The sequence below is a fragment of the Gopherus evgoodei genome, chromosome 12 (assembly GCF_007399415.2).
Source record: "Gopherus evgoodei ecotype Sinaloan lineage chromosome 12, rGopEvg1_v1.p, whole genome shotgun sequence".
In the NCBI taxonomy this organism is placed as follows: Eukaryota; Metazoa; Chordata; order Testudines; family Testudinidae; genus Gopherus; species Gopherus evgoodei.
This window is the reverse complement of record NC_044333.1, coordinates 34,492,366-34,518,870: the sequence shown is the minus strand read 5'-3', so window position 1 is coordinate 34,518,870 and position 26,505 is coordinate 34,492,366. Positions and strand designations below refer to the sequence as shown.

The window sequence follows — 26,505 nt, the reverse complement described above, 5'->3', positions numbered from 1 at the left end:
GAGAGAGATTTTCATGTATAAGGTTGCAAACTGTGTGGCACAGGTGATTAATGAGAATATAATAATAAATGAGAATGATAGGAGGAAAACCTGGCCCTTTGGGGCCAGCTGGAAGAGACTGAGAAAGTTGTTGAAAAAAAATTGAAAAATGCTTATGAAAGAGAACCGCAACAGACAGCATGGAGGTTAGAATCATACTGTACATCCATCCCTTGATCAGATTATCACACAACACTGTAAAATAAAGAAGGGAAAGAAAATGTCTTTCACATGGGGCAAGACTAAGAGTGAACATTGATATGATGCAAGTCAAAGTATCCTGGATGAACCCAGAGATAAAAAATAAAACCCTATTTGATCATGCAGACCATCTTACTATCAGTGTAGGATGATTCCCTATTGCAAATTGACTAGTGTCTTTGTCCACTCTAGTTTTAAATGTCTCAAGTGCGGTGACTCTTCCACAGACCAATACAACTTTCTGTGAGGAGATATTCAGCCTTTATTTTGTCTCTCTTATTTTTGTCCCATTACTCTGTTATATCACCTTTCATCATTCTAAATAATCCCTCTCTCTGCTTGGCATTCACATCCTTCTACAATGTAATCATGGCCTTCCTTAACAGCAGATGGAGGGATGTGATCATTCCCCTCTCTTTGGCATTGGTGAGGCCTCATCTGGACTACTGTGTCCAGTTTTGGGCCCCACACTACAAGAAGGATGTGGAAAAATTGGAAAGAATCCAGTGGACGGCAATAAAAATGATTAGGGGGCTGGAGCACGTGATTTATGAGGAGAGGCTGAGGGAACTGGGATTATTTAGTCTGCAGAAGAGAAGAATGAGGGGGGAGTTGATACCTGCTTTCAACTACCAGAAAGGAGGTTCCAAAGAAGATGAAGGGATAATTCAGTGGTCTGAGTATTGGCCTGCTAAACCCAGGGTTGTGAGTTCAATCCTTGAGGGGGCCATTTGGAGATTGGTCCTGCTTTGCACAGGGGGTTGGAGTAGATGATCTCCTGAGGTCCCTTCCAACCCTGATATTCTATGATTGCTTGCCCAATCTATGACCTCGGGATGAGTATGTCCACAGAAGTTTTCTCAATCAACTGATAGTGGGTTGTCAGAGAGGAAAGAACCATAGACTTTAAGCACCAAAAGCACTGTCCCAGACCACTGAGGCCAAGGATTAATTGCCTTAGTTAGCAGCAGTATTATATCTAAATTTCAGCAACTAGAGAGACACAACACTGATAAAGTCTGTGGATAACACAAAGATTGGGGAGTGGTAAGTAGCAAAGATGACAGATCACTGATGCAGAGTGATATGGATTGCTTGGCAAACTGGGAGCAAGCAAACAATGCGTGTTTCAATATGGGCAAATATAAAGCCATACCTCTAGAAATAAAGAATGCATGCCATACTGACAAGACAGGGAACTCGATCCTGAAAAGCAGCGCTTCTGAAAAAGACTTGGGATTCATGATGGATAATCAGCTGACCATGAGCTTCCACTGTGACTCTGACCAAAAGTGCTAATGAGAACAACAGGAATACTGAGGAGGAATAGAGAGGTTATAGTACCTCTCCACCTGGCACTGGTGTGACTGCTACTGAAATATTATGTCCAGTTTGGGGTTCCACAATTCAAGAAGGATATTGCAAAATTGGAGAGGGTTCAGAGAAGGGCTGCAAGAACGATTAACAGATTAGAAAGCGTGTCTTATACTGAATGAGCTCCTTGAGTTTATCTGTTTAGTTTAACAAAGGAAAGGCTAAGGAATAACTTGATTACAATCTAAAAGTACCTACCCGGGGAACAGAAAATTGGTAACAGAGAGCTCTTCAATCTAGCAGACAAAAGGTATAACATGTTCTGATGGCTGGTAGCTGAAGCTGGCTACATTCAGACTTGAAATAAGGCAAACATTTTTAACTGTGAGAGTAGTTAACCACTGTAGCATCTTACCAAGGGTTGTGTTGGATTCTCTACCACTGGAAATTTTAAAATCAAGACTGGATATTTCTCTAGAAGATATGCTATACTTTAAATAGGAATTAATTTATGGAAGTCCTGTGACCTCCATTATGCAGCAGGTCAGATTAGAAAATCGCAATGCTCCCCTCTGGCCTTAGAATCTATGAAATATACTTGACAAGTGTGTTACAAATTGCTCCCATCATGAACGTTCAGTCTAACCATCTGAAGCTTGCAGAAGTTCAAATCTCAACCGAGGGGAGCTTTACAAATGGTCGTCTATTATAGGTCATGAGGAGTGATTGAACTCAGGAACATAAGCACCAAAGCAAAGGTCATCTTTGACATTGGAGTTAAAATAAATAGCCAGCATTAGCTGGCAGCAGTAGGGAATTCTTATCCTCTGGTCACTAGAGTGGGACATGACAATCTTACCTAGTGCTATGTTTACAATAGTGTAATGTTTTGCAATAAAAATGAAGCAAAAAAATCAGTCCTTAAAAACACAAATAAATGAGATTCTTCAATTGAATATTCTCCGTTACATCAGTGCAAACCTAAAGTAACTGCATTGACTTCACTAAAGTTATTCTGGGTTTATACCTGTTCAAAGGAGATGAGAATTAGGGCTGGGCTGAAAATGGAATTTGTCTGGAAAATGTCAAGGTTTTGGAAAAAAAATTCACCACGATTCAAGATGAAAAGTAAAACCTTTGAAATTCTCCATGGGACAGAAATTTTAAAAGGTTCTGTTTTGGGAAAACCGGAACAGTATTTTTCAGCTCGCTGTCTGACCAGGGGGAAGGCTGTTGTCAATTTCATCTTTTCCTGGCTTGCAGAAAATGAAATTGACAAGAACCTCCAGGTGGGCTACCAGGCTCCTTCCATTGGCCTCCCCACCTTATCCCCAACTTAGCTACCTCACTGGCAGGACAGCTGAGCTGGCAGACAGCCAGGGCACTCATCCTCCCTGCCTCCTGCCCAGCCTGACCCTGGATCCCTGGCTGAAAAAAAAAGGGGGGGCAAAATTTAAGTTTTCCCACAGAAAATTTGGTTTTATGGAAAGGGCATTTTTCATTAACAAAATCATTCCGATAGAAATTTCCCAGCCTGCTCTAATCAGAAGCCAGCCCAAATGTAGTTTATCTGTATATACCAAAGTCGGTAACGTGCCCTATTTTACAACTGTGGAAAATCAAGCATGAATTATAGTAACTTTTTAAAGGTGACATAGCACATCTAGGAGTAGAATCCAGGATTCTCAGTTAGGTGTCTGCAGAAAGTAGCACTGCACTCTGATTAATGGATGTAAGGAATCCAAATGCGCATATATGTTGTTCTACATGTGCAATCTCTCTGCGTTAGATCAATTTCCACATTTCAACAAGCTATTACAGGAATTATTTTTTCCCCTTCAGTTAATTATGCTCATATATTTAGTCTTGTTCAACTGATGAACATATTTCCCCTCTTTAATACACGGTTATTAAAAAAGTCACCATTAATTACTTATGATTAAAAGAAGCTGGCAGTCAGTCAGAAGGAAAAAACATCCACCATATCCTGAATCATAGATATTTACATTACTTTTTATGTGATCATATACAATATACATCACCCTCTTGCTTTTAGAAATAATTTACCAGTTACCTTTCCTTAATATCAATTTAACAAGTGATAGCTAATGAAAATGACTGTTTTAGGGTCAGTCCCCATATACTGTCTTCCTCTCTACTGGCCTTAAGAAAACCTGTCACCAAAATAAGTGCTCAGAGTGCCAACATGTTTTGGCTTGTAGATATGCGGGGATAAGTTAGTTTTCTTCTAAAGCACCATTCAGTCAATCCTACTTTAAATCATGAATAGTTACTGCTGAAGAATTGTTTAGATGGGTGGAAAGCCAGAAATGGTGTAGCAGGAAATGGGATGGATGAAGATGGAGGAGATGATTGGGCAACAACAAGATCAAGTCTAAGACTATGCTGGGTCAGTCCATCTCTATTAGATAGTTACATGGATATAAAAGTGCGATAGTACGTTCTCATCATGGGCCAGATAGAAAGCCCATTGAAATCTATGGGAGCCTTTCCATTTGCTTCAATGCACTTCACATTTGGCCTCTCATGCTTATTATATTTCAGCATAGCTATACATATGGATCACTGAGTAGCTTCTTTTGCCTCTCATAATCCCACCTAAAGGAAGATATTACTTTAAATAGGTTTATAGGAGGCAATTTCACAAATTAACAGCAGAGAGATGGGCCCAAACTGAAATCCTGGATCCAAACGTTTGCGAGGTTAGAATTGGAGGTGAACTCCCGGTCAACAGTAAAACCACAAAGATGGAAGAGGGATTGTGCAAGATGGTTTGACTGAGTGGGAGAAAGGGTAGGAGGCGTTGACTTGAAATAACTGAATTAAACTGAGACATGACAAATTTAAGATGAACATAAAGAAAACTTCTCAATAGAGTTAGACAAGTGAATAATCACCTTGGGAGAAATGCATAAGTCCCATTACTTGCCATACGTGAAACTGAGACAAAAAAATTAAAAGTGTATTGTAAGGAACAATCCTTCATGAGGGACAAGGAAGAATGGTAGGGATGAGACCATTATTAACTCAGGCACCTTTCATTCCTAAAATGGGCTAGATATCTTATACTGGAAGTCTTTCCAACTCTTAATGTCAATGGGACTGCTTGCTGAAGTGACAGAATCAGGCCATGTGTCTGATTTCTTGGAATGTTGTTTTCTTAACACAAAACTTTTGCTACTGAACAAGGCTATGGTATCAGCATTTGGGCAGATACCAGTACGAAAACACATTGAAATTTTCAGTTACGTTCATTAGGTAGGACAGCAGAATAGACAAAAACTTTTTTTAAAAAAGCATACTTCATTCATTCACTTTCTTATTTCCATTTTAAAAACCTGCCACTTTTTCTTCAAAAAAAGTTAGCTCCTAGCAGCATAACAACTAAAAAGGAATTGTTAAAGTTTTGCTCTATCGTGGTTCTCTCATATGAACAATTTACTTGGAAGAATTGCAGCATATCTATTAGAAATTCTTTCCCATAAGAGAGTTTAAGATTTCCTTAAATTCGAAGGTTAAGTTAATACAAACAACACAATAGTTAATCTGTAATATACTTTGTCAAATAGCTCCAGAGCATGGACAAGATTATCTCTCTTTGGATCTACCTCTAAGGTCATTAACATGATTTATTATGAAGCTACAGGAAATTAGGTCCTGGGTGTTTCAATATTGGGAAGAAAATTTAATTCCATCATTGGCATAGAGCTAATGTATCTCCAACCAAACTTGTAACTATGGTAACTAGATTAGAAAGTATTCCTTAAATAGTCTTTTCTCCTTATTACTGTCACAAAAATATTGAAAACTGAAGGTGAATTATTGTTAATTGTAACAATTAGTTTTCCAAACTGTCTGATGCTAACTGCTCAACTTTGATTCTTCTGAAACATTTTAAGTAAACATAACTGTTTTAACAAGACTTTTCACCAGGACTCTGTTAGTTTAAATGGAATATATCTCACTGGAATTGTTTATGTGACTACCAATATTTTAAACAGGAAGACAGTTTAGAGAGCCCTTCAGAAAACCAGATACGGCTGGAGTGCTGTTTTTGACTTAATGGATTTGTTGGGACATCAAATATAAATCCTTTACTGAAAACTAAAATGTCAGTTTAAAATGTATTAGCATGGAAAGCCTTTATTTTATTGGAGGACTGCTCACATCATCAAGAACTGAAGTGAATGGGCACAATTTTAGTCAAGTCAGTAGAGCTGGTTGTCCCCTTATGACACCTCATGAATCTGATCTCAGATTTCAAACTACATCTTCAGCAAGTCATTTAGGCCCAAACTAAACTGTCCCAATGGCACTGCTCCTGTGCTAAAAGTTAGGCACGTGATGAAGAACCTTGATGTATCAGTGCTTTATTCATGTGTAAATAAGATCATCATTCAATTGCAAAGCAAGCAGTCCATCTTCTAGGCACCCTTGAAACAAAATACACATTCTCATAAGAAATTTACCTAAAAATTCATATAACAACATTATGGACTCTCAATTCCTCCATGAGTAAGTAGGATCAACAGCAAATGCCTAGATCCAGTCCAGACAAAACACTCACCTTCCAGAGTATTTCTTCTGCAACGGCTTAGCAGCATGTCCAGAAAACTGGCCACTTGTGACTATTTTCTTTAGACCCTGAGCTCCTTATTAGTAGAATAGTCACACTCCAAATAAAAGGATCATACAATGTACCATTACTGTTAAAGGCTGACAAGAGGAAATCACTAAGTAAATAGAACCACCATTCTTAGTTTGTCATAGAATAAATATCCATCATTTTATGGAGCACTGACAAATAACCCATCAGTGTAATTAAAGCAGAATTGTATGTCCTGCTGCTTCATACTTCATTTCGCTTGATGTGGACAAAAATTGGAAGAGTAACATATGAAGGGAGACCAAAAAATTGAATATAATATCCCTGCACTTGTATCATCAAGAGCAAGAAGAAACATATCAATAACAGTCAACATGTGTAGCCCAGACCATCTGGACACAGAGGCTTGTGTTGCCAAGAGTATTAAAATATTTTAATCTCACTGTATTCCCTTAGGAATGCAGGCTAGTGTGCACAAGCACAGGATCTGCCAAACCACCACAATCCTCATCATAAATGCAGAGTACAGGTATGATCGTTATTTAATTAAGAGATACTAAGGAAGGGGTTCTCAGTTGACAGGACAATAATCCTGTTCCTAAGCAGACAGAATGGGAATAGAATGTTATTTAGTGGGATCTCTACATTTATTGCTTTGTTAGGCTACAAATTGAATTAACATTTTTTTTTAAAAAGTGACAAGTTTCCATCTCCATCTCCTCCCTGTTTTGACTCCCAAAATTTCACTGATGCTTAATGAATATTGTCCTCAAACCCTTGTAGTTCCCTACGTTATGATTTTTTAAAACTGAAATAAAATTATTTTCCCCTGACTCTCCTGTTTTGTGCTATTTGTCCTGCTCCCATCCAAGGTACAGCAAGGAGTTTGGCTGTTGCCTTCTGTCCTTATTATGTCCATGCAGCCATGTGCTTCTTTAGGAAGCACAAAATTAGAGTGGGCCAGAAATATAAACTGGTTAGTCAGGGCAGCCAAATAAACTAAACAGATGTGCTGATGGAGCAGTTGGAAGGAACAAGGGAGGGTCAGCGGTAGGAGTGTATAGCAAAACGTTCTTGTCAGTGTGATGAGCAGCAAGAGCTAGGGGCATCTGAGATTACGTCACTGTCCTGGACATTTTACCGAGCCAAGAAAACAACACACCACTTGTAAACGGTAGGAACAGAAAGATTAAAGCAAAACATTGTCATTGTGATCACGGATTGTCACAAAGGGAAGGCCCCTGGTGTTTTGTTTTCTGATTTGCCCTTGTGGTTCTGTACTTAAGGGAGCATTCTTGGTTCTCGATTCCTTTTATTCATATACAGTATCATCAGCAGGAACGCTGCACTCTCTTCACTCCGAATGGACAGTCAAGTCAGCTGCAATCCTGGCTAATTAAAAAAACATTAGGTTGCTAGTGACAGTTTGAATCAAGTGGTGATCCTCAATTTTGTTGGCAGACAGATGTGGGATACGGGCAGGGCTATAAGAGAGAATGGCGTTTATAAAAATCCAGCATGACTGAATGAAGAAGCGGAAAAGTCTAAAAAGCATAACAGTGGCCTTTTATTTTTCAGACTGTTTTTGATATCTGTTTTATTACATCCTCGACAGTGTGTTATAAGGGATGACAGCATTTTTATGAGGAATGGGCTTTTTTGTGTGAATTGTGTCTTCTCCTGAAGAAGGAAATACAACAATCTTCTATAGCAGGGTTCAGCAACCTTTCAGAAGTGATGTGCCGAGTCTTCATTTATTCACTCTAATTTAAGGGTTTGCGTGCCAGTAATACATTTTAATGTTTGTAGGTCTCTTTCTATAAGTCTATAATATATAACTAAAGTATTGTTGTATGTAAAGTAAATAAGGTTTTTAAAATATTTAAGAAGCTTCATTTAAAATTAAATTAAAATGCAGAGCCCCCCCGGACCGGTGGCCAGGACCTGGACAGTGTGAGTGCCGCTGAAAATCAGCTTGTATGCCGCCTTCAGCACTCATGCCATAGGTTGCCTGCCCCTGTTCTATAGTAAATGACAACACAGTAACATCAGCATTGTAAACTGCAGATGAGAATATTGTTAATAAGAGCCTGCATACTATTCCTTGATCATCTTCATAATATAACATATGGTGCTTCTATACCCATCTATAGTTAATCAGGTTCCTTTCTTTTCTTAACCATAGGTAAAGCCACATCAGACATTAAAACAACAGCAACCAGAAACAACAGCATGGGTAGCTCTAAGTGCAACCGCCTCACCAAAAGAATAGCCTCTAACCAGCTGGCAGGTGATTTGGGCAGCCCATGTCTGCCCCAAGTCACATTTGGATCACGGCCATAGCTGCAGTCATACAAACATTATAGTTTGTGACAAGAAGCTTTTCTTTCTTTGTTCCCTGTTATCATAAACACCATTTGTTAACCACACTTTTGTTTCAGGCACAAATCCTGCTAGTGACTTTCCAAAGTAGGAAGCGTTCTGAAAATGATTGCATAGAGTTAGAACTAATTCATTTTTTCTTCTCGGGGCTCTGAACTATAATTCATTATAACATTTTTTCGATTGAGTCAGCCGTGTTCATCCTTATAAGGAGCAAATTCAATAACATTCAATATTATGTTTTTATTACACCCAGGCTGTACATGCTTGCTTTGAATTTTGTTGTTCCCCTTCCTTCTGAGATTTCTACCAGCAGAGACACAAATATAACAGGGTACGGTTACCAAAATGTAGTACATATGCAGCACCTATGCATTTAAATAAAATGTCCTTTCTGTATCCTATAATATATATATATATATATATATAGTGACCAATTTTTAATAAAAGATTAAACATCCCAAACCACAAATCAAAAGTAGACAACTGTTGAAATGAGAAAACATTTATTTAAGTATTTTCTCTTTTTCCCTCATGCCTTGAACTTCAGGTTTAAGTCCGGCCAAGAAAGGAGTATGTCTAGAAACAAGAAAGGAACAGAAATCTCACAAGAAAGTATGTTCTTGTAACATTTCAGGACCAGTTCTACAGACCCAAGACATCCAGATAATTCAGAAAGATTTGGACAAGTCCCCACATCATGGGGTGCTTGGGCACACAGTTGGCCAAATTCCATCCAGCATTTCTGATGGGTTTTGAGAGCAGAAAACCAGTTGCAGAAGATGGTGGCTGTAAAAGTGTCCACAGCCTCCCCTAGGACTAACCAAGGAAGATGAAGGGTCCAGATAGCTGTGGTTGTACTGTCTGAGCCTACTGTAACTCTATGGGGACTGTATTAGATTTTAAAGCTATTCTCCTGTGCTGGGGAAACAAGAGAATGTATGTTCACTACTGGTTCTCATGCAGTAGCAGATGCTATGGTCTCTCTCTCCTGGAAGGTCTGAGCCTCAGAAGCAGCAGAAAGAATCAGAAAAACGAGAAAACTGCTGCTTGCGAAATTCAAAGTTCCATTTTCAGAACTCATCAAGCTGCTCACAATAAGAATTTGTAGCTTAATCAGAACACCAGGCTTCCTGAGGTTTGCTCATGATTTGTAACAGGAATGTAAATTCAACTTCTCCATGATTTTCTGCCAGAAATGCTTCTCCAATGTTGACATTTTTCCAAAGAGCATAGCTAATGCAGATGTTTGAGCAAGGCATCCAAAAAGGAAATAAAATCAAATGCTTTCATTGTCAGCATTGACTCTTATTGCATTTGGAAAAATATGTAAGGATACAAATTTCCTTCCCCACCACCAATAGTTTAAGAATTAGAGCTTTTTTTAAAATGTATCCTTTATTTACAATGTTTTATTAAGTACATTCCTGCAATTCATCTGCTGCTGTTCTGGAATATTTCATATACTCTTTATTTCAAACACTGCTGATATTTTTTTCTGCATCTTCAAAGAAATGTACAAAATCAATTTTGTTTTCAAATCAGACTGGGGCAAAAATGTTCAGACCCTGGTACTTAAATTAGACGCCATCACTCTGCAAGGAATAACTAGGCTAGTGGAAGCCAGGATGAGGCCTTATGCTCGTGGGCAGGCTACTAGTGTTAGAGATCTGAACCATCACTTTACCACACCAAGGCACCCTGAAGCTACAGGGCAGGCAGTGACAGAACCCCTTAATGGCCTGGGTGGTCCCAAAATATCACAGACTCAGTGGTGCTGGAACACTTTTAATAGTGGGGGTGCTGAAAGCCAGCCCTCTTACCTCTGTCCATGACCACCACTCCCATCCCCTGCTGCGGGGGGGGGCAGTGATATGTCTCCGACGGGGGAACCCATGCAAAAGTAAAGGGGAAAGGCTGGGGGCAGGCACAGGGCCAGGAGTGGAGCCTCAGGCAAGGGGCCAGTGGCCAAGGAGCAGGGCCAGCACCCCAAGAGCAGAGCCCTGGGTGTGGGGCCCTGGGCACAGGGCCAGTGGCAGGGAAGTGGGCCAGCCAGGGCTGGCGCCTGGGACCCAAGCCCCCAACTTGGGAGTGGAGGCCTGGGCGTGGGGCCAGTGGCCCACATAAAACCTGGGTGTGCTGCAGCATCCCCCTCCCACACACACACACGTATTTCCCATGCCTATGCATAGACTCCAACTGAAAACCTACATTTAAGTGTTTTTAGATAAGTGCCCCAGTATTCAAAGGTGCTGAGCATTTGTGGTTCTTACCACCTTACATGGCAGGGGCAGATGCTTAGCACAGCTGAAAATCAGGGTAATATTCACGTGCCTTAGTATGGATTCCTGTTCTAAATTTAGGCATCCACATTAGAACTGCTGTTTAGCCATAACTATAGATTCCAGTGAATTTTTGCAACGAGCTGTGAAGTAATTTATCCCATTAGCTTGAAATCACTCATTAGCGTTGTTCAAGACATGGAGCAGTGCAATCAATATTGTTTCCAGTTACTGTTTCTAATACATTTTGCTCATTCAAAACACTCTTTAAACTCTCCTTTTCCGTGATGCCTACCAAACACTTGACAACACCGAGGCAGCCAGCGTGCTGATGCCACTGCTGATCATGTTAACCGATATTGTCTTGTTTCCTTGTACTCTCTCACCTGTCTGTATCCATGTCTTGTCTTTGGGGCATGGACTGTCTCTTTGTTCTAGCATAATAAGGTCCTGGTCAATGCCCAGGTCTCTTAGGTGCTATGATAATACAAATAGTCTTCTTCTTTCATATGGAGATAGTGGAGGAGATGAGAACCTGCTTGTGGTCTCCCCTGCTACATGCATAAGCACAATGAATGTCGCCAAATTGGCAACTAAATGTCCTGAAACGGCCTCCCAGTCAACAAAGTGATAGTAATACAAATAATAATAAATACTACTATCAAGCTGCTGGGATACTATATGGATTGACAGCTTGGCAATAGGACAGAAATGTTCTTACCTCTATCTCCCTACTTTGAATGGTGGTATTATTTGGCAGTTGTTTGGAGACCTACATAAGGTGAGATGGTGAACTTCAGACTAGTTTCTCATGACATGCAACTCACTACACGACAATCAGCTAGCCTTAATGGTATATTGAAAGACTTGGGAATTAATGGAATAGTAAAATAAACTGAATTCTTATTCCCTAGATTTTAACACTTCAGATAAGAAGTTAGACTCTGTGAAAGTCAGTATAGCCACCTTTGATCCAGCTTCCTTATGGTGTGCCTGTTCCACTCATGTTGCAGTTTACCTCTCCTCTTCCTCTTTACCAAGCAGCCTCTGAGCCCCTACACTTACCCTTCTAAGTTTGAGTGGTACACAGGATCACAGCGCCACTGAACTTTGGCTAGGACAAAGACTGTGGCCCAGATGGCTATCCTGGCTCCATGGCCTATGTACGTACCAGACAATTATAACAACTGAGCTTTTTAGGGCTCCTTCTGTTCCTAATACAGAGCACAGGCCTCCCTGTAAATGTGGGTCACAAAAGCTGGCAAAAAAATTGAATTGCCCTGGAAAATAACATGGGCTTCAATTACCAGAAAGAAAAGTTTGCAACTTAAACTAATTTTGGAACCTTGACCTAAACCATGGCCCACGAGCTTTCCCTCCTTCACTAGCTATTCTCAAACACTGACGTATTTTACGGTAACATGAGTCAGCAAAATATGATTTGTTTTACAACCAAGAGATTGTGCCACGTATGATTAATGAATGAAAATATGCTAGAAATTAGACTATATTTAATTCAGGATTAAGACCCCCAATCTATTTTATTCATTCATAAAAGGATGTTCTATGGATTAGCATATTGAGGCTGGATGTGACGCAGCAGTAGTTCATTTGTTCATCCCAGCTATTTATCTGGTAATGTTTTTGTTTTACAATGATAAGTCTTGGCTATTATTTCTGCTCTAGAATAATCTGTCACTAATAATAACCTTTTGTGGAGATTCAAGGGGAAACATCACTGACTTTTTTAGTGCTGGAATGGAGTTGCCAGTTAAATGTACATCATATCAAAAGCAGAGACTAACTCAACTGCTTCCAAAAGAAGAGGGGAGTCAGGATTGGAGCCTGGATTCAGATCTGAATTTCAAGACTGGGCTCTATTTCTGTAAGGGCTGAATCAAATTCTCAGAGGATTGAAATCCAGATCAGCATCTGAATTTTGTGACTTGGGAACCATCTGTTAGTGAAGACTGCAGTTTATGGAAAGGAACAAAGAGATTTCTCTTTAAAATATATTACTAGAAGATAAAGGGTTTTGTAATAGATACATATACAGCCTATGTGAGACAGCTCAAATGGCCTGCCCTTCATATTTAATATGAAAGTGAATTAATACATTTAAAAAAACAAACCAAACCTCTACCTACCAGATCTATATATAAAATAGCTTTCTTGTTTGTCTCAATCACTCACATCTGAGAACTCTACAGTTCATATCTTCTGTTTGAAACAGCACTATGTTAAAGCACACTAGGGAACTTTTAGTACACACGAGCAGGGTCTACATGGAACAATCTGCGCACTTTAAAAATCTCACATCCTTGCCACACATTGCTGCACCATGTAGATATTAAGATATCAAATATTTATCATGCCCATATTCAAAAGCCTCTTACCAAGTTACCGGTTATCTAAATTCTTAATTCAGTATTTTAAACAAACAAGAAAAAGCTTAGTCATGGCGGATTTTTCACAATTAAACAAGACCTGTACTTAAAAAAAAAAAAATTCAAGTCTGCCCCAAAAGAGAGGACTACTTCTGGTGAGATCTGTTTTGTATCAGTGTGAGGGGTAAGGGCAGGGAAGATGATAAAATGCTGGAGGACTCAGGGTTCTGCCACACCCATCCCAGAAAAGGAGCAGTGGAGAGGTCCTCCAAGCAGCCTAGACTGGTTGTGAGTAAGTACCGAGAGGGGACACTGGAACAGCCAGTCAGGGGGCCAGGAGGACCATATAAAAGGAACTGCAGAATAGAGCAGCAATTAGGTGCTGCTTGGAGCTGGAGAAAAAAAATGACTACATGCCTGGTTGGAAGAGCAGCAGGTCCAAAGACAGTCCGTTGGCAGGGACCAAGGGAGTGAGAGGCTTCTGGCTGCCTGCTAGGACTGAGCCAAAGACGGTTTGCTAGCAGGGACTGGGGGAGCATTGAGAGAGCTCCTGGCTGGCTGCAGAAACTGAGTAAGAACTGAGCTTGGGGAGGGCCATAGGAAGATAGTGTCTCCAGGGAGGAAGCTTGGAAAAAACTGCCTGAGGACCACCAAAAGGGATCACCAGAACTGAAAGAACACAGACACACCAGACCAGAAGGGGGCGCTTGCAAGAGGTGGATGCTGACCCCGTTACCAGCCCATGTTTCAGAAATGGCCATTTGCAAAATATGCCCAGGCAATTACAACAAATGATGCCTACATGATTCATTTGTATATTTAATTATTGTGGCTATATGAGCAATACTGCCAACTGGACATGCAAGTTATATGTGCGCAGTTGAGAAAAATCTATGCATAAGAACTGCAGGGGTGAGTGTGTGTACGTGTGTTTACAGAGAAACAAAATAGGGTCTTGTTTTTGACAGATCTAAACAAAAAAGCCACCAGCCACACATGGTCTTTGGGTACTGTTGATTGATTAAAGGAGTCCAAAAGCCTTGTGTGCATGTCAGTTTTTGGTTGCTATAGCCTCAATTAAAAACAAAACCAGACACCAGATATCCAATCCTATACTCCTGAGGGAATGTACTGTTCTCGAATGGAACTTCATGACTTGTCATGTGGACATCAATACTGGACAAGCACATTTGTTAGGTGATTATTACTGTGAAATTCGTGCCATGGTTAAAAACATACCACTCTGATAAACCCATTTTACAAGAACTGATCCTGTTAAAGTAAAAATCCTATACACATCAAAATAATGCTCCTTTGTCCCAAGAGGAAAGAGAGAGAAAACACCTCTTTCTGTCTGGCTTCCATGCTCTTTGATTTTGTCCAGCATATATCTACCGCTGTGATAGATGCTCTATAAAAACCGAAGAGAAATGGATGAATTATTTAATATCACAATTTGATGCTATGTTTTGTCAAGACTTACCCGGCCCACGGCTCTGGGGAATGGCGGTCTCTGATTTTCTGGAATTAATATTGGTGTTGCCACAATGGCTCTTTTTTGTCTTAGAATTCCAAGACTGCCATCTTCAATCTTAAAGATTTCCTAAAAAAGAAAAATGAGGGAAGTAATTATCCAAGACCTCCAGGACAGCATGAATTTATTATCCCCATTGCATAGATCTTAATTTCTGAATTAAAAATTCCAGGTGCCAGGACATTGCTAATACATTCTCTCAACCCTCATTAGCAGGAAGAGTATTGTTAGTTCAAGACTCGAACCAGTTTTGTGATTAATGAAGATTATCTTTAAACTATTCAGTCTGATCTTCAGGATCATTCCATTTATGATGATGCCAATAATGATTTATGCATGCACTGTTCATCTTGCATTCCTGTAGCCTAACTCAGCCTAAGTAGAAAAACCGGCCTAGCTTGAAAGCAACCACAATGGCTCTATAAATCTCCACCTCTGACTTTGCTACCTTCCTAGCTGATGAACGTGTTAAATTTTAAAAACTAAATGAGGTCTGGCCAGCTAAGTGCTTGGATAGGAGACCTGCAGGTAAACAAACATACTGGTGGAGTTGGTGTTGGTGCTGGTTAATCCTACTAGTATCACATTTCCATCCGAGTCAGGTAGAATCAATCCTCCAACCCTAGTGCTAAGCAATTTCCATGTATTTAAGATGTTGATTGGGGGATCAGTTGTGAAAGTGAAGTAATTTTATGATAATTTATGGTCATTAAAGATCCCATGACAGTTTTGCGTGATCATAGTAGCTATATCCCTGAAGGACTCTAGGTAAAGTTCAGCAGGGGTAATTACATTCTACTTTTCCCCTCCCTTCTGGACCCAGACTGCTGTGTATGGGTGTTGTTACAATAACTGCTGCATTATACCCCACCAGAGGTGGATGCATTTCAAAAGTGGTTGATGCAACACCTTTGCAATTCTGCAAATAAGCTTTCTAAAAGGCACGATGTGTGTGTGTCAACAACCAACAACGAGCTGTTCCTGCCGCTATCATGCTAGGTGCCTCTGTCTAAGATACAGTCTGCAGTAACTGAAAATTGTTGCCTCGATCGGTTTTAGTATCAGTTTTCAAATTTGACAATGAACAGAAATCAGGGGAAACGCAAGCCTGCAACATACAACTCTAATCCTTCTGAAGTCAAAGAGGAGGAAGAACGATCAAGAGAATCTGTTTTCAGCTTTCATTACTGTGAGGCCCATCCTAATAATATAATTTTCCTGTCCATCCCTCGTGCATTGCCACCTCGCTCTAGTCTTTCAGTCTGTAAGACACTTCTGTCCGTGTTTTTGTTTTGTCTTTCAATTTCTCTCCCAAAAGAGTTTTGCTTAATAAAAATTCATGAGAAAGTTGAAGACAAAGACACGGGAATGTCAAAATAAAAAAAAGCTGAATTCTACCCAAAGTCACTTCTGCTGTAAATACAGGCAGGAGTTTAGGCTGCCATGTGTCTGTGTGACATGGTTGAGGAGCGTGACAAGGAATGAATGTTGATATGTCTAAAATGAAAAGGTTCTTTTAGTTCAGCTTGGCACAAATAGAACTACAGTGATAACAACTTTGATCCATGCTGACTCCTAGGCTAGGTCTACACTGGGGAGGTGGGGAGTCGACCTAAGATACGCAACTTCAGCTATGTAAATAGCATAGCTGAAGTCGGCGTATCTTCGGTTGATTTACCTGGCCGCGAGGACAGCGGTGAGTTGACTGCTGCCGCTCCCCCCATCGACTTCGCTTCTGCCTCTCGCCACGGTGGAGTTCTGGAGTCAACAGCAGAGCTATTGGGGATCGATTTTATCGTGTCTACACTAGATGCAATAAATCGATCCCCAATAGATCAATCACTACCCACCAATCCAGCGGGTAGTGTAGACATACCCCTAGTCTCACAAACCTCTCTGAGCTCATGAAGGACTACATTATATTGAAGAAGAAACTACCAAAATGCCTTTGCAAAGGAACAAGGCAACAGAAATTGATCCCTGCCTGTAGTATAGATCCCTGTGTGCTTGTTCAGTGGGAGGCATTTCCAGATGCACACCACTCAAAGGCATGATCAGTATTCAGGAACAGCCAGGCAATATCTAGTACCATGCTGTATCACGGTGTCTTATGTCTACTTTTGCTACCAATACAAATTAGGACTAGCTCTATCTGGAACTCATTTCCATTAGTACTGGAAGACTTGAGTCAGGGACAATTAAGTCATAAATTTTCCCCACAATTGATCATTAATCTTTTCCAGATTGTTCCCCACTTGCAAAAAGCCAAAGATTATGCAAATGGTCACTACCTCAGTCCACATTTATCATCACAAAGTGTTGGAGGTGTCAAAGGGGGTAGGAAGATGAGAAGACCTCACCTCCGCATTCTGAGCGAGATATTGGAACAATGAAGAATTCTTCCAGGGTTTTACAATGAGTCCAGTGTAGGGTGCGATGGGGCTTTGATAGTTCAGTCAGAAATGTCTGAATACTCATATAGAGTACATTTCATCCCTCTGCAGATGACTATGCACCACTTACATCTGATTGTTGACTTTTTAGTGGTGACTATTCTCTTTCTTGTCATCTACTGAAATTAAAGGGATGCTTGCCCCTCTGCATAGGGGTACATTTCACCCACCATGCAGATATGACTAATTAAGATAGTAGCCTATATATATCACTATCAAGTTCACGTAAACAGAAGCAGAAAAAGAAAAGGGAAGCTGAAGAATTCTGTATTGGCCACCATTAAGATGTCTCTATCTCTATATATAGAGCCCAGTTACCACAATTATTTCCTTTTCTAAGAAAAAGGGGAAATTATGGTATGTCATAACACTGTGCAGTAGCAGTTGGCAAATGCTGACTTGTTGGTGACCAATACAAACACGGAAACCCAGATTTTGAGAATTCTGTGTTTACACACAGCCTGATCAAATGAAGTCACAGAAAAGAGTTGCACTGACTTCAATGCACACTGTCAGGCCTGTACTTTATATATGTAATCACAATAGCTGGGTTCACCTTTTTCATTTCCTGGAGCACAATGCAAAATTATCAAATCATTTCAAATGGCAAAAGTTACACCTTTTAATAACATTGTAAGCTACTGTCTCAATATCACTTTAATATTATTACTGCATTACAATATAAACATCTCTTAGTAGGCTGTGCCCAAACTAAAAATGCTGTCTCAGCAATATGATTTTGTTACAGAAACTATAGAAGCAAAACCCTGCCACTGATGACTGGCGAGTAGTTACCAATTAAACAATATGACTCAAGCTTTCTTCATGCTGTTTGTGCAGAATGCATTGCTAGGATTGGGCCAGGCAGCTCCAGTGATACAATTCAACTTAATAAAGGCAATGGAAAGCAGGGCCGGCTCCAGTTTTTTTTCCATCCCAAGCAGTGGAAAAGAAAAGAAGGAAAGAAAGAAAAGAAAGGAAAATCCAATTGAGTGCCCACCGAAGACGAAGAGACGCCGCCGGATTGCCGCCAAATTCTAAAGCAGAGAGCTGGAGCAGTCGCCGAAGAGCCACCCCAATACCGGACAGAATGCTACCCCTTTCTATTGGCCGCCCTAGGCATCTACTTCCTTTGCTGGTGCCTGGAGCCAGCCCTGATGGAAAGATTCCCACAATGTTAGTGCAAAGGAGTTAATCACAAGTAGCTGTTGAAAGGGTTCAACCTCACATCTGCCATCCTGTTTAAAAGGTGGCAGTCTTAACTTCATTTACACTTAGCATGGAAATTGTGTTACAATGTTTTTCTTTGTTATGTTTCTCCTTTTCAATAAACAAGGGAGTAGGGGGTGGAATTAGCATTATTTATTTTTAAACTTTTTGAAAGAAATATTTTGCCTAGTCACTTACAAGGATACAGCTACTGTCTCCCTAGACAATGGAAAAATCAGGTCGGCATCCAACTCTCACTTGACTATCTGACTTACCACAAGCTTTGCACCAGGCCTTTCACTTTACTGAGTGCCATTTTTAGATACAATACCAGTAATTGAATTTAATTTCCTAGTCACATTAAGCAAGCATCAAGCACGGAGTAGATTCATTTTTCTAACATTTAGGCATGTGCTAAAGGAAAAAAAAAAGACTCATCTGAATAACTGCAATGACCTTGAGTTGATAGAGGTCAAGTCTACCTAATGTAGGATGTTACACAGGTTCAGACGTCCTTAGTTCCCTTGAGAATTCTCAACTCAGCTTCCACCCCCCCACCCCTTTGGTAAGGGTCCCTTTGAGGACTTAATACCTCTTGAAAATTTGAATAAATAGCCTAGCACTTTCCAGTAACAGGCACCATTACTCTTGGCAGAGAAAACTTCATTAGAACTTGTCAGGGGAATAAGTCACATGGCTGAACACTCATCGATTTGTCACAATAAGGGTTGGAAATACCACTGGAGTGGCAATCTGTAACCTATTATTGGTGACCAGGAAAACACTTGTGTTTCTTGTCATTTAGTTGTTTTTTATAAATTAGGTTTGATGGTGTAAAGCTGGGTCAATAGCAGGTTCCATTACAAAAAAAATAAACAAAGTGAATTTATTTTTTACTGCAAGCAACCTGCCCGCCCCCCTTCCAGAAATTGCAATTTAATATGGCATTCTGTTGTGTAGCATGGCTGTGTGTAAAAGAGCAGCTGGAGGTGGCTGCATCTCAGTGTTGGGAGATATAGTCTCTCTTTACCCTTTATCTACTGTATTTCAAAGAGGGTGTTTGATTTATTTAATGTGTTTTAAGTGCTGTAAATACAGATTATAATAATCACCAGCACCACCTGATGGTTACCATCAACAGTATTGATAGTAAATTTTCAAAATGTTTACCAAAGCGTCAAAACACCGGCATTTATTATTAATACTCTGGAAAGACCTAACAGTGTTCATGAGCACTTCATAAATGAGTTAAAGAACAGCTGTTTAAATAAATCATTACATCAATTAATAAAATTAAGAATTTGAGAGGCCAGTGATACAGAGACACTGGGTCATAAATACTCTCTCTCTTCATTCCTTGTAAATCCCACCATCCAAATTGCATTGTATACTTTAAAAACATAAATCTAACTAGAATTCAGTATACTAGGGAGAATCATCTATCTTTCAATATACAGGCTTCAAGGTTTCTGAAGTATGCACAATGGGGCAGCATCTGGAAATTGTTAGGGTAAAAGTGGATTTTATTGCCTGAGTGATTTTACTATTATAAGTGTTACATACATAGCCAGATTTCAGCTTGCCCAAGTTGATCAATTCATTGACTTCTCACCAATGCATGACATCTCTGACTGCAGATTTAATAATTGTTTATTTAATGAGTGACTATCATTTTTTATAGGGTATTGGATTTTTTAGCCTTCTTGAAGGGTAACAAATATGTTTTATTTTACATTATTTTAGTACCCTTGTAAATAATAATTTTATAAATGCATTAAAAATAGCAAAAAAGTACAGCTTCCTATTTTAACTGTATATATGAATACCCAAGACTATTCCAGAGAAAACCATTTAATTTCTGCATTGTAGAATTATTTGCTTTATTATTATCTTGGACTTATGCATTCTGAGGCATGATGTAAAAAAATCTTCTGCCTACATTCAAGTATAACTAATTTATCTGAAGGCTCACCTTATTCTTTGTCAGCAAAAAGTATTTCTAAGTCAAAGCTGATAATGACTGAATGCCATTAACTTTCCCTTTCCACACTCATTAACCACGGGAGTTACTTATTCTGGGACTAATCCAGAAATGACAAAGAAATATTACTTTAAATGAACATTCTCATTTTTTTCCCCCATCATTATTTACTGTAGTGGGTGTATTTTCATTAGAACCATATTGAATCACCCCTCTAGCAAGAATTCTCACATTGGCTGCACACTGCTCATTAAATATAATGAGGTACCCCTTCATAGATAAACAACTGATTAGGCTCTGGCTGACTGCACATGTCAGATAATATTGGAAAATATGGGCTTCAGGAAAACTGCTGTTTTGACCTTATGTCTCAAGTTTCACCTGGACACATTAGTAACTCACATTACTCATCACTATGAAAAATAATCTCCACTGGTGTGAAGCAGACAGAAACAAGTTGTTTTTATAGCGGAAGGCAGGCGCTCACCTCAATATAGTGTATTGATCTGACATCCTGGAAAATTCAGTGCCACTAAAGATGCCCCAAAACCTTGAGATCCTCAGTGCGTTCAACCGTATTGTAAATAAACAGAGTAATTTTCTTTATACTCACTGCCCTAATGCAGTTTGCGCAATAAAATATAACAATGCACAGATCACGAAGGTACTTTGTCTAATAAATGGAGATTTTTCTCCAGCACAATTTCTCTTTACCGTCGCATCAAAAGATTGTGAGGGTTTCTCAAACTGAAGTGTTTGGATCTGTAAGTAGCCTTAGAAAACGTGCATATAGTGATTTGTTTGCCATCAGATGATTTCTTGTCATCAGATGAGGCTGTTTGACTAAATTTTTCCTGCAACCCAAAAATTACTAATAAAGGATTATTTCTTCTCCATTGGAACTCCCTCCATGATGAAGAAAAGGTGATGTTGAATGCATTTCAGAACTTCCCTCATGCGTCATCACCCCATCCTTCTTCTCTGAATACATTCTAAGGACTAAATCCTGCAGCTTCTGCTTAGCCCCACTGTAATGGAATGGGTTACATAGGGAGGTGGGGGAATCTCCTTCCTTAGAGGATTTTAAGGTCAGGCTTGACAAAGCCCTGGCTGGAATGATTTAGTTGGGGATTGGTCCTGCTTTGAGCAGGGGATTGGACTAGATGAGCTCCTGAGGTCCCTTCCAACCTTGATATTCTATTATTCTATTCTATGATTCCAAATATCCCCATTTTCACTTTGGAAAGAGAGGGTGTTGCACAGAGAACTCCTCAGGTTCTTGTACACCAGAGAGCAACCTCTTTCCATGGGAGAATGGGGTGGGGAGGGGGGTCAGGGTAGTAGCATATAGATATGGCCAATGGGTTCACAAATTGCATGGGAGTTGTAATAGTGGCCATGAGCAAGTTATTCCAGCGTTCCATCCCTGGAGAATAGGGACACTTCCTGATACAGAAAACTCTTTTCTATCTGAAAGACCATCTGACCAGGCATACTGTTCGATTTCCTTTTTTTCATAGCATGTGTGGTCCTGCATGGCTTGTAAAGCAGCTCTCTCTTTGCTGCAGGGCAGCTAGCATAGTTTTTTATCCCTGATCCCTAACACCTTGTACAGGTATGTTCTGTATTGCTCATCCACCACAGAACTCATTCCATTATGACTATGATATGCAAAGCAATTACACGGTACCCTAAAGCAATAATACTGTATGTACAAATCATGTATATAGTTGCAGTGCAAGTCCCCTATTTTCCCTGCATCCCCCAAAAGGCTCAACATCCCTCGTTCCCCGAACATGCCTGCCTCCCCCTCCCAACAAATGTTCAGTTTTTCTTCTCACTCCGCACAAGCCTCTTAACCTTCCCTTTCCTTTCCCTCCAACCTCCAAGCTCTTCACAAACAGCCTTAGGTCTCCCTACTTTCCCCTCAAATATCCCCATCCTCCTTGCCATCCCCCCCCAGACTCCCCACCTCTCTTTACCCTCTTCCCATAAACACTGCCTCTACTCCTTCAACTGAATCTCCCCCTTGCCCCCCCCACTTTTTTCACATGAAAGCACCATGATCCTCCCACCCTTAACCTCAGCCTTTTCTCCTTCTTCTAATATCCCTCTGGGACAGATAATACAACAAAGTATTGCAGGGAATTGCCATAAGTGTATATATTATTGTGGGCTGGGACTGTACATAACCTCTCTATGGGGGAGATGTGATAGATGTGAGACCTGAGAGTTCAAAAGACTATCTTGAAAAGGTGCCAGACAAGTAGACTTTTGGGACACGAGTTAAACGGATTTCCTGGGGAATTCCTGGGGAGAGGTTAATGCAAATTCTCAACTCTGGTTATGCAAAATCCCAGCCTTTTGAAGGTATGGAGACAGGCATTGTCTGCTGATTACCTGTTACAGAAGGCCAAGATCAAAAGCCCAAATAGTGGCTGGACTGCCCATCTTTCATTCTGGATCTGGAACTAAAATGGATGAATTTGCAACCACTGGAAAAACTCAGTTGTGGGTTTTGAAGGACTAAAACCTAGTTTGGAGTGAGAGGACACCGCTGTTCAGACTGTAGCATGCATACAGATTCTTTGATAGTTTTAATATGATTTCACTGGAATGCTTTTACTTTAAGAATAAACGTGCTTGCTTAGGAGCCGCCATGTGGTAACTTGTCATTGCGGCAATACACTGGTCATAGCCTTTTCAGAGAGAGAAAGCAAACTGCAAGCGGTGGCCATTGGGCAGACTGGCTTGCTGGAGTTATTGCACTGTAAGGCAGGGAGCTGTGCAGCCTTAAAACCCACAGTCAGGAGGGAGTGAGATGCAGGTCACCACCTAAAAGTGGTGATGGCTAATATCTGAGGCCAAAAGAGGGTGTCCTTGGTGGAACACAGACCAGGAATACAAATTCAGTTGCCCAGAACCTTGACACCCCCTTCATTTTGCTCCTGCAAGGTCAGAGTCAGTCAATATTGTTCAGCAGCCAAAGTTACTCTAAACTGATGTCCTCTGCTCCCCAAGATGCCTACTTTTCTCTGTCAATCACCTTGGCACACGCTTCCTTTGCCCATCAACATCCTTTTTTACTTTGCCTCTCCCCAGCTTCCCTATCTTCACCCTTCTTCTGTCTCCCTTTTTCACCTCCAGTCCCCCAGTGCCAGTATTGGCAACCCCAAAACGTCAACAATCTTGGTGGATTCTGGACTTCATGAGCCAAGACTGAGGGAGGAACTCTTCCGAGCAACTCTTCTCTAAGCCAGATAGAGAAATACCAATACATACTCTCCTTTGGCTTTTGGCAGATAAATAGGAGCTGTTTCCTCCCATCCTTCTATCCCTAACCCCTAGTTTTCCAATTTGTTTATAAGATCCACTGGAAACTGGACTGAGCTACTGATACAAGCCACAGAATAGCCTTCATACAGATAACAAACTAGAGATCATATATTTGGGGCTTCATTCTGTTATTCTGTACCTTGGGCAGTCATTCATGCCAGTGCAACAGTGTGTGTAAAACAGAATAGTAGCATTTTAAATCCACTTTACACAGTGCAAGTAGCTCCATAAGCAAGGCAGCAGAGGAGCAGGCTCCTTGTACTCTATTTCCAAGCTTTGAAGTATCCAATCTCCCAATTCTGTCATTTTGAATTTTGAATTTGAGTGGCCTGTTTTAAAATACAACACTAATTCATATGCTCTTTCAACTGAAAACAGTTTTGGGCACACAGATCTGATTTCCAATCTCTCTTCTCCCATTTAATGGCTAAGTAGGTACTCTTTTGCAAAATTTGCCATTATCCTACACCAGAAAATGCATTGTACAAAGTGGAGAGGGAAGTCAGCTCTTTCTCGGTGCCGTGACAATGTGCTGCATTAGACTGCAGAGTAAGAATGCGGGGGAGTTTGCACACATTTGCTGTGGACTGCACATCATGCCACAGAGACAGGAGGCTTTCCAGTACTCTACTATATATGAATGATATTCTAAAAAAAGTTTAAGTTTCCCCTGCTATTACAGTTCTGTGCTTTTCCTAAGCAGAGGCTGCCAGTACTAACAAGTGAAGTGGTGGTCTGTGAAGAAGACAAAATGCCCAGTTAAAACAAGGCTGTGGCCAAATTCCTCCTTTTCCAAGCCAGATTTGAACTGGGGCCTAAAGAGCTGAAAGGTTACTATACAGATCTGCTTCACAACTTGGTCCTTATTTCTTCTACTCAGTCCAAATTAATTAACTGGCATTATCAGCTTGATCCTAAGAGCTTAATTCAGTTGTGAGATACAAACAAGGATGAGTGTTGACAAGTGCCCTGGGTACAGATTCCTCCTACATAGTCACAATGATACCCAAGCCAGACTGCATCTGTCAAACATGAAAATATTGGACCTGATTCTCCATTGCATTACATCAGTTTTGTACCAGTGACTCAGCTGAAGGCAAAGGACTCACATCGATGTAATTAAAGAATCATAAAAGAAGATTAGGACTGGAAGAGACCTCAGGAGGTCATCTAGTCCAACCCCCTGCTCAAAGTAGGCCCAACTCTAAATAAATCATCCCAGACAGGGCTTTGTCAAGCCAGGCCTTAAAAACCTCTAAGGATGGAGATTCCACCACCACCCTAGGTAACCCATTCTAGTGCTTCACCACCCTCGCAGTGAAATAGTGTTTCCAAATATCCAACCTAGACCTCCCCACTGCAATTTGAGACCATTGCTCCCTGTTCTGCCACCTGCCACCACTGAAAACAGCCTAGCTCCATCCTCTTTGGAACTCCCCTTCAGGTAGTAGAAGGCTGCTATCAAATCCCCCCCTCACTCTTCTCTTCTGCAGACTAAATAAGCCCCGTTCCATCAGCCTCTCCTCATTAGGGGGCTGGGGAACATGACTTATTTTTGTTACCCTCTGCTGGACTCTCTCCAAATTGTCCATATCCTTTCTGTTTTAGGGGGTCCAAAACTGGATTCAATACTCCAGATGTGGCCTCACTAGTGCAAAATAAAGGGGAATAATCACTTCCCCTCAATCTGCTGGCAATGATCCTACTAAAGCAGCCCAGTATGCTCTTAACCTTCTTGGCAACAAGGGCACACCAATGGTAATGGTAATGTAGATGGTGAAGAATTAGGACTACTCTGTTTATAATCCATTTACTAGACTACAGATGGAAAGTTCTCAAAGAGAATATAAAAAAGAGCCATATAATTTTTCTGAATGCAAGAGTTTTTATGTGGATCCTAATTTAGGTAAGAGATGGTGAATATTCATATGTACAAAGCTAACTCTCAAATTATTGCCATTGTTATACCTAACAGCACTTGATTCTATCCAAGATTAGCATTAATTTATATTCATTTTTACCTCAAAATCTAACTTTTTCTGTGCGTATAATAGAAGTTAGTGTTGTTTGGAGCTAGGTCCACCTATTTTGGGTCAAATCTCACCCCTTTTGGAAGAATCTTCCCATACAGACATGGAAGATGCAGAGGAGAATAACCAGCCTTTTCTAGAGGATGGGATCCCAGTCAATTCTTTATTAGATGTAGAATCCAGAAGGCCCCCTTACTTGCATACTGCAAATAAAGTATAATTTAGGGTATTCATAGTGTGGATCTGACACTATCAAGAATCAGGAATAAAATAATTGCCCTACTAGAACATATCAGTGAACAATATCATCTGGCATCATGTTCCTGACAGTGGTCATCACTGAATGTCTCAGAAGATGGAAGCCTAAATGCATGTATGTAATTGAGCTAGAGTTCCTGGCTGTAGCTTAGTGATCTTTTACCATGAAACATGAGGTTTGATAGTCATTGTAATTTTAACCCTGCACAACATCATGCACCATTCTAACTGATGGGTGAAATCTGACCCATGTGGCAGTCATGGTTACATAAAAACATTTCTTTTCTAATCTACATGTGTTGCCTTTTAAATGAGTGGCCTTCTAGAGTAAAATAGTCACCACCTGCACAAATTCTAAGCAGAGAGGCTTTGTGCAAATTAATTAACTAAGGGCAAGGTCAATCCAGTCTTTTCCAAGTCTGCACACAACCTGTTGAGCAACTCTGTGAGGATTCCTAGACTGTAACAGTGG

At 40.4% G+C, this 26,505-nt stretch overlaps 1 protein-coding gene across 1 annotated transcript in view; it reads right to left on the bottom strand.

Annotated features, from left to right (window-relative positions):
* Window positions 1–26,505, bottom strand: part of CDH13 (cadherin 13) — a 749,109-nt gene that overhangs the window by 445,422 nt on the left and 277,182 nt on the right. The window contains exon 4 of the mRNA XM_030581605.1: window positions 14,716–14,835. Within this exon, the coding sequence (XP_030437465.1) occupies window positions 14,716–14,835 (120 nt within the window). The remainder of the gene's footprint in view (window positions 1–14,715; window positions 14,836–26,505) is intronic.